The sequence below is a fragment of the Mirounga leonina genome, unplaced genomic scaffold (assembly GCF_011800145.1).
Source record: "Mirounga leonina isolate KUSES-001 unplaced genomic scaffold, KU_Mleo_1.0 Mir_174, whole genome shotgun sequence".
Lineage (NCBI taxonomy): Eukaryota > Metazoa > Chordata > Mammalia > Carnivora > Phocidae > Mirounga > Mirounga leonina.
In genome coordinates this window covers 44,740,721-44,759,562 of record NW_023270451.1, presented here as the reverse complement: position 1 = coordinate 44,759,562, position 18,842 = coordinate 44,740,721, and the positions used below count along the sequence as shown (strand labels likewise).

General features: G+C 45.1%; 1 protein-coding gene across 1 annotated transcript; it reads right to left on the bottom strand.

Annotated features, from left to right (window-relative positions):
* Positions 1–15,613: 15,613 nt before the first annotated feature.
* Positions 15,614–18,553, bottom strand: PRR15 (proline rich 15). The gene is made up of 2 exons (XM_035020821.1): positions 18,446–18,553; positions 15,614–16,721 (listed from the first exon to the last, which is right to left on the bottom strand). Exon 2 carries the CDS (start codon positions 16,623–16,625, stop codon positions 16,227–16,229), a length of 399 nt encoding a protein of 132 aa, XP_034876712.1. The 5' UTR covers positions 16,626–16,721; positions 18,446–18,553; the 3' UTR covers positions 15,614–16,226.
* Positions 18,554–18,842: the final 289 nt, after the last annotated feature.

Below are 18,842 nucleotides of genomic sequence, written 5' to 3'. Positions count from 1 at the left end.
TTTACAGTGGCAATTGGATGACATCTATAAAACTTGTCCATAAAAAAATTGTGGAATACATATTCTTTGACCCCGCATGCCTACTTCCAGGATTTTATTTACAGAAAAATTTATACAGGTATGAAATGATCTATGTTCAAATTATCCTATGTTGCATTGTCATAAAGAGCAAAATATTGGAAATAACCCAGAGATTTTGCTATTAGGAAGCTGGGGAATATGGCTGTCAATGAAGGGACAGAGCTCAGTCCCGAGGAAGTCCTCCTGGGGGGGGCCCTCACAAGTCAAGTCCCCCCTTCAAGGCCCTTGTCCATCTTTCTTCTCAAATAGCAAACATCTTCCATCCCGGTGAGTGTTTCTTTGCAGCCCTGCTCTCTTCCTGACCTCAGTTTCTATAGTAGTCTCCAGCATTTCATGGAAAGGGTTGCAAAACACTCTGAGGTCCATGGCAAAGAAGCAGATGGAAACACATGCCCACTTCTACACGGCGGCCGTTCTGGGAAGGCTGACATAAATATGCAGGGCCTGGATTCATCACAGCCCATAAAGCTATTCCCTTGGGATAAAACAAAACAAAACATCAAAAACCTGATAAACACTCAGCTTGTACCCTTCAGAGGAAATACAGGTGTCTATATATGCACACACATTCACATACACACTTATTCACTCTAAAGCTCAGTCCATTAAAAATCAATTTGTTAGGAAAAGCCCACATCAATGTATCTGTGTTTCTAGACGGAGTCCCTCTTTCCTGGAGTAGAAAAAACAAAGGATTTGAATTCAGAAGACTACCCTCTACTCCCTAGGACTTACTACCCATAAAACCTTGCGTGATCACTTACTTTCTTGCGATCTCATTTCTCTTCAACAAACTGGGGACAAATGTGATACCTGCCAAATCAGTCAGCTTTTGCTGCCTAACAAACCAAGCCCAGATTTAGTAGCTTACAACACTGACAACTAATTTGTGCACGGTTCTGCACCACTTTGGACTGGGTTCAGCTGGGTGGCTCTGGTATCATCTAGCTCCCTCCTGCATTTGCAGTCAGTGACCAGGTTGCTGTTGGTTCTGCTGGTCTCAGGTGGCCTCAGGACACAGCTGATTTCTACTTCATGTTGTATGTCTCCTCCTGGCTATCCCAGACTGTTTCAAGTAGGCAGCAGGTCCCAAGAGAGAGTCAAGATCATGAGGCCCCTTGAAGCCTAGTCTTGGACTGAATCATGTTCCCCTAAATTCATATGTTGAAGCCCTAAATCCCTAATGTTTGGAGATAGGAACTATAATGAAGCAATAAAGGTTAAATGAGGTCATGAAGGAAGGGCCTTAATCTGATAGGACTGCCATCCTTCTAAGAAGAAGCAAAGACACCAGAGATCTCCTTGTCTTCACAGGACCCCAGAGGAGAGGCCATATGGGGACACAGTGTAAAGACAACCATTTGCAAGCCAGGAAGTGAGATCTCACCAGAAACCAACCCTGATGGCACTTGATCTTGGACTTCAGTTCTCCAGAAGTGTGAGAATATAAATTTCTGTTGTTTGAGCCCCCATTCCATGGTATTTTGTTATGACAGCCTGAGCAGACCAATACACTTGGAGTTGGCGGAATATCACTTCTACCATATTCTATTGGCCAAAGCAAGACACTAGAGATGAGCCCAAAGACAAAGGTTAGGAGATGGACTCCATATCCTGATGGGAGGTGCTGCAAAGTCACATATCAAAGGGGCATGGATATAGGAATAATAATCTAAACCATCTGCCATGGATCACATGAAATTATAGATACATAAGCGATTCCTCAGTTATGAGGCCCTATATAAATGCTAACTATCCTCAGCATCTTGCCCTGCTTGGCAGCAGTTGTGACTGTTTCTTAAGTATGAGGTGACGAGGTTATGTACATTGGTACATTTTTCCTGGGGAGTTAGTAGAAGTCATTGCCTAATGAAAGAGTCCTATAATTCTTTTTTTTTTTATTATGTTGTGTTAATCACCATACATTACATCATTAGTTTTTGATGTAGTGTTCCATGATTCATTGTTTGCGTATAACACCCAGTGCTCCATGTAATACGTGCCCTCTTTAATACCCATTACCAGGCTAAGCCATCCTCCCACCCCCCTCCCCTCCAGAACCCTCAGTTTGTTTTTCAGAGTCCATTGTCTCTCATGGTTCATCTCCCCCTCTGATTTCCCCCCCTTCATTCTTCCCCTCCTACTATCTTCTTCTTCTTCTTTTTTTAACATATAATGTATTATTTGTTTCAGAGGTACAGATCTGTGATTCAACAGTCTTGCACAATTCACAGTGCTCACCATAGCACATACCCTCCCCAGTGTCTATCACCCAGCCGTCCCATCCATCCCACCCCCCACCACTCCAGCAATCCTCAGTTTGTTTCCTGAGATTAAGAATTCCTCATATCAGTGAGGTCATATGATACATGTCTTTCTCTGATTGACTTATTTCGCTCAGCATAACACCCTCCAGTTCCATCCACGTCATTGCAAATGGCAAGATCTCATTCTTTTTGATAGCTGCATAATATTCCATTGTATATATATATACCACATCTTCTTTATCCATTCATCTGTCGATGGACATCTTGGCTCTTTCCACAGTTTGGCTATTGTGGACATTGCTGCTATAAACATTGGGGTGCATGTACCCCTTCGGATCCCTACATTTGTATCTTTGGGGTAAATACCCAGTAGTGCAATTGCTGGATTGTATGGTAGCTCTATTTTCAACTTTTTGAAGAACCTCCATACTGTTTTCCAGAGTGGTGAACGAGTCCTATAATTCTTATAACTAACCAGAGAAGTAGCCATGGCTTGGGAAAGCAAGACAGCATTTTTATAGCTTGAAAGCCTGAAAATAAATATTTGAATGAGTATCCCAATCAATGAGTTCAGGAACAGAAAGTTTGATGGCTGGATGAATAGTAGAAAGGAAGGATGCAAATCAGGTTGGCTTTAGTGAATTTAGCCAGGCTCATCATCTCCCTGAGAGACCAAGGGGAAAAGAAGGCTGTTGAGTCAGGGAGGCAGGTGCCTGGGCAGGCAGGTGTGTGGTATAGTATTGGAACTCTCTTCCCACTGAAACAGTTGCTCTTGAGAGACTGCATGTGGGTTTATGAGCCCTCCTTCACGATAGACTGATTGCCAAAGGAAGAACACATCATCATCTCCCTAGTCATCTCTTGTCCTTGCACAGAACTGCAAGCAGCAATCCACTGACGGTTGTGATAAAGGGAGCTAAATCTGTCGCGGTGGATGGTTTGGCTGATGGGTGCTCCTGCTCCAACTGACAACAGGTTAAACCATATAGCACAGCACATCTCAGAATTCGTTCATTGGTGAGAGTAGACATGGTGCTCTGGTTTGGGGATGGAGGCATACTGGCTCCCAAGAAGTGAATCTGCATATCTTGAGAAGTCAAAGGGGTTGAGATCTCCCAGAAGACTACCCCCGCCCCCCCCATCAAAGGCTGCTTCAGACTCTGACCTCTCTGGAGCTCTGCACACTTGAGGAGTTAAGAGGCAGAACACCACACTCTGCTGGTGGCATCTCCCATGTATTGGCTCAAGTATGCAGAGATGTTAATCCGGAAGCAAAGGGCTCATTTGTTCAGGATTGTGAGCATGTTTAACACTTCAGGTCATTCACAATTCCTGAGATGTAATTAATTCATCAAAATATCCTGGATGGTTCCTGCACGATCCAACACCAATCTCCAAACTGTCCTTGTTTGTATTACACAGTATTGCACTGAGACTATAAATAAGAACAGATTAAGACCCTATTTTCTCCTGCATCTGCAGTTTAGTTCATTGCCTGATACCTAATAGGCACATTGAATAAATAAAAGGATGAATGAACTCAATAAATATTTGCAGAATTAATTAATTATTGAAAGGGCATGACCAGGGCTTAAATTTATGAAGTATGTGAAGCACTAAAAACATCTGTGTCTTATTCATTTTTTTGTCCCAAGGCCTATACAGGGGATGGCACTAGTATGTACTCAATAAATCGTTGTTGATTTGTGCTGAAGTTATAGATCCCTTCAATTAAATATTACATTGCAAAAATAAGACAGTTAAGTGCCCCCACAATTAGAAGGTACAATGGGTAAAATTTTACCTTTCCTTCCTGAAAAGCCATAGCTCTCTGCCCCTGTAGACTGGAAAGAACTGTCTTCCTCCCTCCGAATACTCCTGGGGCTGGTAGTTTCAGCTCTGCCAGGATCAGGGGAGACCACACCCATGTTCTTATCACGATTAACTGGGGGATGTCAGGCACTTCCTTTCAGACCTCTTATGCCTTTCGGGGCCCTCATTAGGCTGCATGTCCTGCTCCGTGGCTGTTTCTGTCTCCTTCCCCACCATACCCCCTCCCCCCACTTCAATCTCTCCATCTAATTCCTGAGAATTGGCGTCAGTGTAAAAGAAACTTAGAATACGTTCAAGGGTGAAGATATGAACAGCTGCCTTTAATTAAAACACACCCTTCTGCAAACTCAGACTGAGACAGATTTCCTGCCAGGGATGGTCGGCCGAGGCTCAGAGGTGGTGAAATCCTCCAGGGAACTGCCAGTGAGCTACCCAAGTCTTGTCCTAAATTCCCAGCATTGTCATCTCTACAAAAGTTGTCCCAGGTGATGTGTCCCCCCCGCCCCTCGCCCCGGCCCGCTGCATTTACACAGCCAGGGACAGCTTGAGTAAACCCTGTGGATCATGGGGATGAAGCTGCTTCCTTGTTTTTCTCCTAGATCAGAAGCCCAGGAAGAATGGTCACCCCCAGCCTTTAGAGATTTTGTTGTTCACAAAGTGGTGTCCCAGGGACACCCTAAGCCATGCCTAGGCATTCCTGAAATTCACCATTGCGTCTAACTACCAAGCGAATTGCTTCTTCATTTTCTGATTTTACCTCCCTCGTTGGGGGATCTGGCAACATTGTAAATGCGTTCACTAAATAATCCCAGGTGTAGGGCACCTCCTTGAATATAAAGATGGTGACACAGAACCCCCATCTCAGGGCCTGGACCTGTGATTCTCTTTCTTCCCATCTCCTAGACCCTCTCCCATGTCCGCCTGTCCTTGAGTTTTTGGAACAAGGACTTAAGCACAATTTTCTAGAATGCAGACTCCTCAGGATTCCCCTAGGGAATGGAGCCTCCACATTCCAGTTTCTCAAGAAGACCACTGCAGTAATGCCTCCAGGCCTTCTCAAGCCCTCATTCAGCAGGAAGAGTAAAACAGCTGATAGTACTGAGGCCTTCCTCTGGGCTGTGCGCTTATCTGTCAGAGATGCTTCATGTGGACTTAGTTCATGTGAAAACACCACAAAATGGAATTGTCACTTCTACATCCTCACAAGGAAAGCAGCTGGGGAAGGAAGATAACCCCACTGGAGTTCCGGTCCATGTGGCTGCTCAAGTCACAGCAGTGGCCTCCGGGGCCCTGGAAATCTGCAAAGAAAGAGCTGATCTAAGGGGGTTCATCAAGCTCATGGATCCTCGAACAAACTGATTCCCAGAAGGGTTTCCAGGCAGCCGGGAGAACGGGAGCCAGGACCTGATGATAGCAGAGAGAACGTTGCTCAGTGAACTGGACCGGGCCTGCTTCGGAGGGCTGGGGGGACAGAGGGCGTGGGCGAAGGGGGGCGGGCGGAGGCTTGACCTTGGAGGGCAGGTCCTTTAAGGCACTTTTAGTGGTTTCAGATTTTATCCTGAGGGTATTGTCTCATCAGAGGAAGGAGATGCTTGGTGTAGCTTTCCATTTGGAAACATTTTGAAATCTTTTTAAAGATTTTTAAAAAGTCTTCAACCTTTTTTAAAAAGTTTCACCCCGAGGTGGGTTGGGGAACAGTGGGGCAGGAGTGGAAACAGATGGCAGGTGAGTAGGCTGCTAGGCTGGGCCAGGCATGAGAAACAGGGGGGTTGCTTTCACTTTGTGGCAAGAGAGATGGAAAGAGATGTTCAGATTTGAAAAAGTTTCTTAGAAATACAGAAGAGGGGCCCCTGGGTGGCTCAGTTGTTAAGCGTCTGCCTTTGGCTCAGGTCATGATCCCAGGGTCCTGGGATCGAGCCCCGCATAGGGCTCCCTGCTCAGCGGGGAGTCTGCTTCTCCCTCTCCCACTCCCCCTGCTTGTGTTCCCTCTCTCACTGTGTCTCTCTGTGTCAATTAAATAAATAAAATCTTAAAAAAAAAAAAAAAAAGAAATACAGAACAAACTGATGAATTGGGTGAACGGAGGGAGCCAGGAATGACTTCCAGTTTTCTGGCTTGAGCGACTGGGAGGAAGAGATTGTGGACAGGCTGAGGGACAGGTGCTCACAGGAGACTTGCCAGCAGGAGGGATGTGTCAACAGGGCTCAGTGCTGCACAGAGGCTTCTTAGGGCTCCATCTCCAGAGGGACAAAGTAATGATCCTACCTCAGTCATTTTAGGCTGATGCTCACCTCTCCTTCCCCACCATCCCTCACCCAGCTGGGGGAAAAGTTAAAAATAAAGCTTCATCTCAGGGTTTTAAACACACCTACAAACTCATACCTATAATATATGCTTTAAAAAATAACTGGAAGAAAATACACTCAGAGGTGCTTACTCCGGGTAGTGGGGTTCTGAGTTTTTATTTAGTATTTTCCAAAAGATTGGTGATGAATTTGTATTAAAAGCATGATAAGAAAAAAAAAAATCAGCAAAACAAAAATAATCACTTTGAAGACTGCAACAACAAGATTTTGGTTCCATCCTGAGAACTGCTTTTCCTTCTAGATCAGCAAGGCCCATTCATTATATCTGTGACTTCTCTTCCTAACATGTAAAGAGTTCTAAAGATGATGCTGTGAACTCTATGGTCAAATAATCTTTGACAAAGCAGGAAAAAACATGCAATGGAGAAAAGACAGTCTCTTCAATAAATGGTGCTGGGAAAATTGGACAGCCCCATGCAGAAGAATGAAATTCGACCATTCTCTAACACCACTCACAAAGATAAACTCAAAATGGATGAAAGGTCTCAATGTGAGACAGGAATTCATCAAAATCCTAGAGGAGAACATAGGCAGTAACCTCTTTGACATTGGCCACAGCAACTTCTTTCAAGATACATCTCCAAAAGCTAGTGAAACTAAAGCAAAAATGAACTTTCGGGACTTCATCAAGATAAAAAGCTTCTGCACAGCAAAGGAAACAGTCAACAAAACTAAGAGGCAACCCACAGAATGGGAGAAGATATTTGCAAATGACACTACAGATAAAGGGCTGGTATCCAAGATCTATAAAGAACTTCTCAAACTCAACACCCAAAAAACAAATAATCAAGTCAAAAAAATGGGCAGAAGACATGAACAGACACTTCTTCAAAGAAGGCATACAAATGGCTAACAGACACATGGAAAAATGTTCATCATCATTAGCCATCAGGGAAATTCAAATCAAAACCACATTGAGATACCACCTTACACCAGTTAGAACGGCAAAAATTGACAAGGCAAGAAACAACAAATGTTGGAGAGGTTGTGGAGAAAGGGAAACCCTCTTACACTGTTGGTGGGAATGCAAGTTGGTACAGCCACTTTGGAAAACAGTGTGGAGGTTCCTCAAAAAATTAAAAATAGAGCTACCCTATGACCCAGCAATTGCACTCCTGGGTATTTACCCCAAAGACACAGATGTAGTGAAAAGAAGGGCCATACGTACCCCAATGTTCAGAGCAGCAATGTCCGCAATAGCCAAACTGTGGAAAGAGCCGAGATGCCCTTCAACAGATGAATGGACAAAGAAGATGTGGTCCATATGTACAATGGAATATTACTCAGTCATCAGAAAGGATGAATACCCAACTTTTACATCAACATGGGTGGGACTGGAGGAGATTATGCTAAGTGAAATAAGTCAAGCAGAGAAAGTCAATTATCATATGGTTTCACTTATTTGTGGAACATAAGGAATAGCATGGAGGACATTAGGAGAAGGAAGGGAAAAATGGGCGGGGGAATTGGAGGGAGAGATGAACCATGAAAGACTATGGACTCTGAGAAACAAATTGAGGGTTTTAGATGGGAGGGGGGTGGGGGGATGGGTTAGCCCAGTGATGGGTATTAAGGAGGGCACATACTGCATGGAGCACTGACTGTTATACGAAAACAATCGATAGTGGATCACCACATCAAAAACTAATGATGTATTGTATGGTGACTAACATAACATAATAAAATTAAAAAAAATAAAGATGATGCTGTTTCAGATGATCAGCTGTCAGAGTGAGCTGGAGTGAGCGACCCTGGGTTTATAAAATAATAGGAAAGGCTTTGAATTTCTAAACTGTTTCCGGGTCTTCTTCGAAGTTATACAGGGCTTGGGACAAGCCACATTTTACCTTCTCACTTCCTCCCTCTGCACCAATATTGCATAAATAGAATTGAATTTTGGTTATAATAATAATGGCTAATATTTATTCAGAGTTTACCACATGTGGAGTACAGTTCTGTAGACTTTCCATGCAACCTTCATAACAAGCCAGTGAATTGGAAACAATTATTTTTAAAGATGAAAAAAATTAAAGCTTAGGTGAAATGTCAGACAGAGAAAGACAAATACTGGATGATCTCACTTATATGTCGAATCTAAAAAAAATCAAATTCATAGAAATAAGGAACAGATTGGTGGTTGCCAGAGGCAAGGGGGGGGGAATGGGTAAAGGTGATCAAAAGGTACAAATTTCTACTTGTAAAATTAATAGGCTCTGAGGACATAATGTACAGCAGGGTGACTATCTTTGACAACACTGTCTTGTGTATTTGAAAGTTGCTAGGAGAGTAGATCTCACAAGTTCTCATCACAAGAAAAAAATTGGTAACAATGTGAGGTGATGAATGTTATCTAAACTTACTGTGGTCATCATTTCAGCACATAATAATATATCAAATCATGTTGTACACCTTAAACTAATGCACTATTATGTGTCAATTATGTCTCATAAAATTGGGGAAAACAAAAACAAAAAACCCACAAATAAAGAAAAAAAAAAAAACAAAAAATTGAAGCATAGCTAGGTTATGTAATTCATATAGTTTCCCAGATAGATTCCCGGAATCTAAATCTAACCCATCTGACTTCAGAGACTACTGTCCTAACTACTATACCGTTCTACTTCTCCTGCAAGAAATTGGATTTAAATCCTCACTGGCTTGGGGCACCTGGGTGGCTCAGTCATTAAGCGTCTGCCTTCGGCTCAGGTCATGATCCCGGGGTCCTGGGACAGAGCCCCCCATCGGGCTCGCTGCTCGGAGGGAAGCCTGTTTCTCCCTCTGCCCACTTTCCCTGCTTGTGTTCCCTCTCTGGCTGTCTTTCTCTCTGTCAAATAAATAAAAATCTTTAATAAAAAAATTTAAAAAAGAAAATCCTCATTGGCTCAACAATGAGCACTATGTGCTGGGCACGGTGCTGGGCACAGCAGAGCCAGCAGGAATCAGAGTTCTTCCCTGAAATAGTTTACCATGTGGTGGTGGAGAAAGGGTCGGTACCGTCTGTGGATAGGATTCTGTGTGGTCCACTAAGGAATGCAGACGAGGGGGACCTAACTCCATCTGGGGGCTCTTACTGGAGCAACCAATGTCAGAGTTAAAACTGAAAGGAATAGTAGGAGCTGTATTATGATTTGTACTGTATACAAAGGAGGAGAGTTGCAGGAGCTAGAAGAGCCGATATGGGTGGATCTGATCACAGCCCCTCCCCCCAAATATGTCAATGGTGAGGGGCGCCATGTTGATTGCAATGCTTCCCTGGAATTTGTTGCAGGTATTGGAGATCTGATTTGTTTTTTAAATATAAAGGTAGGCACCACTTCCTTTATACACACATTACAATAATAGAATCTTTGAACTTGCAGTGCTTGAACTTCTCATTTTATGTGAGAAAATGAAAGCCCAGAGCAGGTAAGTGATTTGCCTGAGATCACACAACTACTGGTTAGAAAATCAGGTCTAGACCCTGTCTGTCCTCTCCTGAATCCTTTCACCTTTGGAGCCTAGTTCCATCTATTCATGGACTTACAAGCTGCTATGTGCAAGACTATCTGCTATGGGAAAGTGTCAGGGCTGAAGTCCTCCCAGAAGAAGGAGTATCTTTTTCTCACTTTGCAAAAGCACTTTATCGTGAGCAACTGCCCTCTTGAAACTAATGTTGCCAACCTACAGAAACCTAAATTTCTTCCCACACTGTATTAATGCAGTGATGTTTCCTGTATTTTTATCCATGGGGTTCAAATAGTTTAGTGATTATTGCTTTAGTGCTTCCCGGCACACAGGACCAGTTCTAGAAGGTCTATTTCCAGCAAGTTCTGCCCCTGTGGCACCACAGCGACTTCTCTGCCAATCAGTGGTTCATGGCGGTACCCTTTCCAGTTGGGTCAGGGGGTGGTTGGAGGCAAGAGCAATCTATCTCAGCTCCCAGGTGGTGGCTGTCCTTTATCTTTATTCCTGTATTTTTGGGGGTTCTCTTTACTCCTTACTGGCCAATCTCTCATTACTTCTTATTAGCCATCCCTGTTATGGGTAATAATTTTTTATATTAAATGCTCCCTGTTCAAATCACTCCGTTTTCTCTCTCCTGATCAGACCCTGACCAATTCACAACCCTCAGATATTCCTCTACCAGCCAGACATAGCCTGCCTCCTTAGAGGAGAAAAAATTATGGCCCTACCAAGAGCTACATGCTAGTTGCACATGCTGCCTACCCGGAGGTCCATGTCCTAGTAGATAATCCAGGAGTTCACACAGGGGAATGAAGAATAAGCATTGCCTCTTGAATTTCCCTGAGCTCCCTGACTAAGGGACAGAGAGACACATGATCACATACACATAATATGGTCAGCGGTGGTGGGTAACACAGGCTCACAGATGTTCCAGGAGCTGTGTTTTGGGGGAAGGAGGTCCCTGGCAGTTACCCTGAGGGAGACTCTTGAATCTTGAAGGTAGATTGAGGCTTTGCCAGGCAGGTGGTGGGCAAAGAATATGCTAAGCTGAGGTAACAGGACAAACTGTTAAATATTTGATTCTAACATGATACTGAGCCTTGATGTTCCTGTAGAGCAGAATCACCCCAACTACTGGGCCAGATGATGACATGAGGCAGTAGCCTTATCATCGTTTATTATTCTCCCTGGCTCCCACCTGACCATCAGCACTGAACAGGTGGTGCCTTTGTGTTTTATAGTAAACAATGAGCATTATATGAACTAGTTTTACAACCAGCTGCTCAAAATAGCAGAATACTCAGAGGGTTTTAAAGCTGGAATATGGCCTCCATCCCATCATTTTACAGAATAATAAACTGACATCAGATTGTCAAAGACTCAAGAATGAGTCGGAGAGACAACTATGTTGGAAAACTGTGTGGGAACTTTTTGCTGCCATTCTTGTAGGGTATGAATCAGCAATTATACTTGTGGACTGGAACTAGAAAGAAATTAATAATCCAGGGCATTTTAACTCAAGGAAAATTCCTTCAAAAAGGGCATGAGGAGGTCCGAGATGGGCCCCATATTCCCTACTTAACAGACAGGTCAATTGGTGGCTCCTCTCATGGACAGAGACCTTCAGCTTCTTCAACATGATTCTCTCTAGTTTTAGGGCCAGAAATTTCTGTCTCATGGGTAATAATCTTGTTACACATCTCAGATAAAACCACTTCCTCATGGGTCTTTTTTTTTTTTTTTAAAGATTTTATTTTATTTATTTATTTGAGACAGAGAGAGAGACAGAGAGCATGAGAGGGAGGAGGGTCAGAGGGAGAAGCAGACTCCCTGCGGAGCAGGGAGCCCGATGCGGGACTCGATCCAGCGACTCCAGGATCATGACTTGAGCCGAAGGCAGTCGCTTAACCAACTTAGCCACCCAGGCGCCCCCTCATGGGTCTTTTTTACTGCATGAGGTTTTCCAACAACTCTGACATGGTAATGACCGGTCCATGATTTTGTTGTCTGTAGCACAATTCCGTTTGGAAGTAGGGCTGAATTCCTTGGCTTGAATACATGGAAGGATCGCTTATGTCCTCTGTCTTATTTATTGTGGTCTATAACTGTTCCCATTTCTATACAAATGGTCAGCTGTCCTCTGCTAGGGAATGCCTGCTTTGTTTCCTTATATCCTATCTCCTTAGTAATAATCTTCTCTCATCATGAATGCTATCTTTCCCATATTCCCAAACAGCAGGGCCATCTTTTGACAAAGTGGCTGTGTCTACATGGTGTGCCTGCAGGTGGCCGGAGAAGGCCCTATGCCTCCTGGCACCCCCTCTTCTATGACCCCCAGCCTAACTGGAATGCACGTGCAATGGCTGGGAGGCAAAGAGAGTATGGGGTGGGGGACTACAGAGAAGAGCTGAGAAGAATGATGCCTAATGGACAGCCGGCTTATCAATGACAAAGTTTGCCCGGGGCTGCATACTTGTTTCTAGTCTCAGGTACTTGTATGTTGATAATCAAATGGTATAAAATATCTCTTGTCCCACTTTCTTCTCGCCATGGAGATAAACTTGAGCTTATTCCCAAGAAAGAATCTCCTATATTTCTGTATGATTATAATAAAATGCTCCATGAATCAAATAGACTTTTAAAAGATTAGTTTCCTTTGCTGTATCTATCAGGCCAGCTTTTTGTGTGTTAGTTTCTGATGTCTGGCTGACCTGACTCAGCTAGGGAAAATAATACTCTTTCTCTCTTTTCCTCATAAAAAGTGTCCTGTGGTCACTGGATATTATTATCCCACTCTTCTACTTATTCCTTTCTGATTCACTTTTTATTTGAAATTCTTTCTGCTCATTTTTATTATTTGTTTATTTGAAGGCACCGAAATTTTCCTCTGAGCAACTTGGAAGAACTATTTCTTTTATAGATTTTATTAATTTGTCAGAGAGAGAGAGAGAGTACACACAAGCAGGGGAAGTGACAGGCAGATGGAGAAGCAGGCTCCCCTCTGAGCAGGGAGCCCAACTTGGGACTCGATCCCAGGACCCTGGGATCATGACCCAAGCGGGAGGCAGACACTTAATCAACTGAGCCACCCAGGCATCCCTCAGGAGAACTATTTCTGACAAAGCTTTAGCCAGTGCTACTGTTCATTAGGTTTATAGTTTCTTTCTAAGGATGTGGCAATATCAGGCTTGCTGAGTTCACATTATATTTCAAAGCACAAAAAGTACTTCCCAGTGTTATACTGAAGCAGAATGTCCTAACTGCATGCACAAAACAGAGTCTCTGCTCTTGAAATGCAAATCACAATGGGATGAACAATGTGAACAACGGCAGTATGAACAAAAAGGGACGTTCAGGTGACTGTGATACGAGTCACTGCTCAGCAAGAAGAGACACAGAAGCGAAAACTACCCTGTGTATATAATTATCATGGTTATAAAAGCATTTAGCCAACACACACCTAGATTTTTGTCCTGTTTCTCCCCATATCATTTGGAAGCATGGTATTAAAATTTCTTTAATGGTTTCCAAACTTGTGGGTGAAATTTCATTTGTAAGTCGGTTTAAGCAAAAGTCTCTAATCTAATTAACTCCAAATTTAATTCAACACTTTCCCTTGATTTACTATAAATTATCTTGAGGTTTAAAAAACTTAAATCTGTATACATAGTATGAGAATGTAATTAATCATCTGTAAAGCGTATAAATCCCAGCAAGACACTGTCAAATTATCTCATCCTACCCATGATCTTTTCATCCCACCAATTTTGCTTGGTTTCTGATTTCACTGAGTTGGGATTAAATCAGTGCTTTCCTCCCACTGCATAATTAGGACTGCTTTAAAACGGTGTAATTACAAACCTCAATTGCAGATTGTGTATTGCACTCTCTGTCATAATTGCCATTAGCATGGTTTTCAATTCTTCCAGAACAGTGAGGTAAAGATGTCATATGAATAAGTTCCACTGCTATATGTCTGCTATGGATTATCTGCAGCAATTATAGACTTGGATGCGATCCCCCCAAACAAGATATAGAACCTGGGAAAATGCCAATGCTTTGTGAATTGAAAGGAATTTTTAAGAAAAAAAAAATGTTTTCTAAAACAATAAAACCATGAATGAAAGAGTTAGTGTAAAATTTTAAAATTATGCAATTGCAGGCTTGATTTTGTAAATGGGTACAGTCCTAATCTATTGGTCCTCCTGGGAGGGGAGGGGAAAATTATTGTGGGTAGTTATCCACCCTGATTTTGATTACTTTCTACAAAGTGGAATCAAAATGCCTTATGAAGGTGTTCCAAAGCCTTATTTGGCAGCTTCTGCTTGCTTTACTCCTGGTGATCTTCCAGGCCGCAGTCCCTTCCTTACCATGAACTTCTCCAGCATGTTCTCCTCTCCCTCTTCTTCATCAGAGTCTAAAGATGGGAGGCCCACTTAAAACTAAATATAAAGTCTTCCTCATCCTGGAAGCTCACACTGATGAGACTTTGGTCACATATTCCCAGTTCTAAATACACAACAAAAATAAGTCTTTTCATGATTTAAAAAAAAAAAAAAAAGCTCATATATTTTCTCTTTTAACGTAAGGTGTTCATAGTTCATAATCCTCATATGAACAGGTTCCTTTGGATTAAGCCTTTGGTATGTGGAAATCATGTATCAAATGGTAAACTCTATTATTGTGCTGGTACCCAAACTTAATTCACTAATTTAAGTCCATTTTAACTATTTTCATCAAGTTTCTTTGTTCAATCTCTTCAGCCAAAGAACGTTTTGCTATTTTATAAATTTATAAATTTATAAATTTGAGAGAAACAAAAACCTGCCCCTTTCTATATAATACATTCAGAAGCTCCAATCAAGTTCTTGCTTATAATTATCTAAACCATATATATATATGGTTTAGATAATTACATATATATATATACACATATATCTTTACACACACATATACACATACATACTTTGACCACTACAATTTCCTTGCTATGTATTTCTGGATTGTTATAAATGAACTGAATTGTGGTGGGAATGATCCCAGTGGCCCTTAACAACTACAATAACTCTCTTGTAATTTGCTGAAAGCAAGTGGTATTCATTTACTCCTTTTCTTGAAGTTCATAACAAAAGCAAACAGGTAGATTTTTGTTCAGAATCTTCAGATTAGTACACCTAAAGGCTTTGAAACCAGATAAATGCATAAGTCAGACTAAAGAAATAAGCTTTTGAAGCAAAGGGGTGGGAAAAGAAGTGAGCTTTGCACAAACGAAGAGTTCAGTCCATCTGAGTAAGTGTTTTCAGACAATGGTTAGTAAGGTTAACGATGGACAGTAAAAAGAATTATTACTGGCGTTGTGAGCTACTCTACTGTATGAAGTAACAAAGAGAATTTAGGAGTAACTATTTAGTACTGCTCCTTCCCTTCCTCAAATTTAGTTAGTAAATAGAGATATTGGGTCAACTGGTTCCAGCCTGGGTGTTAATGGTTTTCAGAAATGTTCGCCTCCCTGTAGCTTGCCGAGAGTAGCTGTTAGGTTGTGTGGCAAATGATTAACTCTGTCACTTTGGCTTTTGCATGCCTGCTTTTAAGTATGATGGACTTCAGTCTTGCAATGGAAAAAACACAAAAGTCACCTTAAGTTTTACAGTGCAACAATTTTAATAGTCCACACTAAAATAGGCAGTATGGTTTTGTAGTTCAACATCAAAAGCAATCGTGCCTTACTTAAAAATGCTTCTACCTAAAGTTTCCTGCCCTCTCTTGTCCCTTCACTTAAGGTCTGAGTCTACTGAAGTACGTCTAAAGTGCATTTCTCTGGCGTTAATTTGCTTTCCAATAGCAAGTCCTGAATCAGAGCACGGCCTCCTCATTTGAGGGGCTGTGCAGTCCCAGCTGGGGTACCAACTCAGAGAAGTACCCTTCTCACTCCCCAGGTGGCACAAGGGGTGGAGGCCACGGGAGAACTTTTCGGGAAAAAAATAATTATGCCAACTTCCTCCGTGGCAGGTATCTTCTCTTAGCACAGATAGATACTCAATGACTCCTTGAGTCATGAAATATTGAAAACTCAGTGGACACTTCGATTTCCAGGAAAATAAAATCGTGGAGGCCTTGTGTGAATACTCTCAAGTTGGGATGAGACACCGGGTATTGGGGCGGGCCAGAAATCTCGGGTTTGGAACTGGGGGTAGGGGGGAGTGGTGGGAAGAGACACAGTCCTGGAGCGCTCTGGCTATTGCGTGTCGCCCTGCGGGTCGCCAGGGAAGTCCGCCTCCTCCGGGGACCTGACTCCTTCAGGGAGCAGAGTGGCGCGCACTTTCCTCTTCTCTTTAAAGCGGCCGGAGCGCGAGATCTTCAAATTGCGGCGGCTGCAGCCCGATTTCTCCCCGCACAACTTGTCTGGCTTGTGGGTCTCGCCGGTCCCCCCGAGGAGATTGGGGTGCTGATTCTCCCGGGAGCTGCTAGTCCAGTCCGGGCTGGGCGGCGCGGGCGGCGCGGGCGGCGCGGGCTCCCCGGGGGCGGCTTGCGCGGGAGGCTGCGCCCCTACCGCGGCTTCCTTGCTTTTCTTCCTGCTGCTGGTTAGCGATTTCCACCAGGGCCCGGAGCTGCCCGTGCCGCCGCTGTCGGCCATGGCCGGCCGGCCGGGGGTCCGGGGCGCGGCGGGTGGGGAAGGGCCCGCTCTCCCGGCGGGGCGGGCGGTCTGCGGGGTGGGAGCCTAGGCAGCCGCCTGTGCGGGTGGAAGCAAACAGAACTTAGGGGGGGGGGGGGGGGGGGGGGGGTGTCTAAGTCACGTGCCCCCAACCGCGCTTCCTCCCCTCGCCCCGCCCGGCACGCGATCCGCGGGGTCCGAGAGCCCGCAGCCGTGCGCCCCGAGCTGCGCCGCCCTCCGAAAGCCCCGTTGCGCCCCAGAGGGCGAAGGCGGGTGAGTGGCCCCCAGGGCGCCACCGTCTGGTCTCCAGACAGCTTGGCACTCCCCCGCCTCAAACCTTGCCTGGCCTCCCCGGCGGGTGCGGTGGTCCGCGCGCCCCGGGCCCCCCGAGGAGTTTCCCGGGCATCTGAATGAACCCGGCTCGAGAGGGAAGCTGGCCTGTCCCATCACCTTTACCGACTGTAGAGGGACGCCCAAAGGTGACCCACTTGGCACAGAGGGGCCTCCTCTTCGATGAGCACCTGGGAATAGGGCGCCCGGGAGCGAGCACGTCCCCCCTATTGGTGAGCACTGAATATGAGACCCCTGTCAACAGTTCCGAAATGTCCCTCAAAGGCTTTTTTCCATAGACTTCTGTCACATGACCCTTTTCCATGTGATTTTTCAGGGGGAATTTACACGCCAATAAGAGCGAGGGACAAGCTCACGGTGTTTTTTCTTTTAAATTCTGCTTTTGACAGAACTTCCGCCTTGTCGCTTTCAGAGAAGCATGTCTAGACTTAACTTCCCTTGAAAACTGCCATCCCACGCTTCCCTTTATTCCCCAGAGACCAATCTTACGTCTCTTTGAAGCCGGCGGATGGTTGAGATGAGGCCAAGCGCCAAATGTCCTCTTCTCTTAGTTCTGTATTAAAATATGCACCGAGCCTATTTGTACCAGGCAACTCTTGAGATTTTTAGTTACAAATGAAAGATTTCTGTTTGATTGGTTTTTTTTCTTTTCGCAATTCCTCCCTCCAGAGAGGAAAGACGCTGTGCGCAACCAGGAACTCCAAACCGTCGGGCTTCTCCCCAACTTTTAAAACAGCGCTCTGCGGAGCGAAAAGGCTGTTTCTTGACCCTGAAGGTGCTAATATCGGAAGCGAGTGTCCTGTGAGCACTTTCTGTGCTGGGTCTATGGGCGCTAACTCTACGAATGCGCAGGATTCGCTGGTGCCGCGGAGCAGTTCCAGGTTTCCTCTGGGCTCCTTCCCATCCCACGCGCCTGGCGCTCCCGGGATTTGCCGGCGCGCGGAGGAGCGAAACTTCAGAGGTGTTTGTTGTTGGAGGCTCCGCTCCCGGAACCGCTGGGAAAGTTGGAGCGCCTACGCGAGGCGGCGCGGCGGCCTCCGCCGCAGAAACCTGGACCCCGGCTCCTCCCCAGACGCCCCGAGGGCACACTCGGGCTGCGACTTGAAAACAATAGAAGATAAAACCGCCAAAAGTTCTTCCCGTAAAAAGGCACCCACAACCACCAGGCACAGTTGGCAGCTGGGTTTGCAAACATCCTGCTCCCTCTATTGTACAGATCGGAGAAGCACCCCCAAATTATTCATTGGTGGTGGGGGTGTCCTGATGGCTGCCTTCTGCCTTCCACCCTACATTCTCTTTTTCACAACCAACTGTGTGCGCGGAAACGCTTTGCACTAATTGCGCAAGGAAAAGACTGCAAATTACGCAAATGTACGCGGAGCGCCTGCGGCTCGCAATTTCCCGGGAATGGGCTCTGTTTCGGCGGACGCAGAATAATCTTAATCGCTCACCTGTTCGGGCTTCCCAGGATCCCACGACTCCGCGTCGCCCTCGCCTCCAAGAGAACGGAGGGGGTGCACTTGGGACAACCTGGAAGCCGGGCGCAGCGTCCCTCCCGCGCAGTCTTGGGGAGGTCGGGCTTCTTTCTGGAAGGTGGGTCAGCCGAAATCTCTGCAGTCCAGCTAAGCCGATTGCTGTTGTTGGTCTCCCCGGGCGCCTCCAGCTTCTGCCCGCCGCAGCGTGGCGGCAGTTCTGGGCTCGCGGCGAGTTCGGCTCCGGCCGGAGGGCGCCCGGCGAACAGGTGCCAGGCTCACTGCCCCAGGTAAGTACCCAGGCAGGCTCTCCGGGTTAGTAAGCCTTTCATTCTCGCGCGCGTCCCTCTTCCCTGCTAGCGCCTCTTCCCGGCAG

Bases quoted from the DNA above. Each gene is read 5' to 3' on its own strand.
- PRR15 (XM_035020821.1), bottom strand. From the start codon at position 16,625: ATGGCCGACAGCGGCGGCACGGGCAGCTCCGGGCCCTGGTGGAAATCG.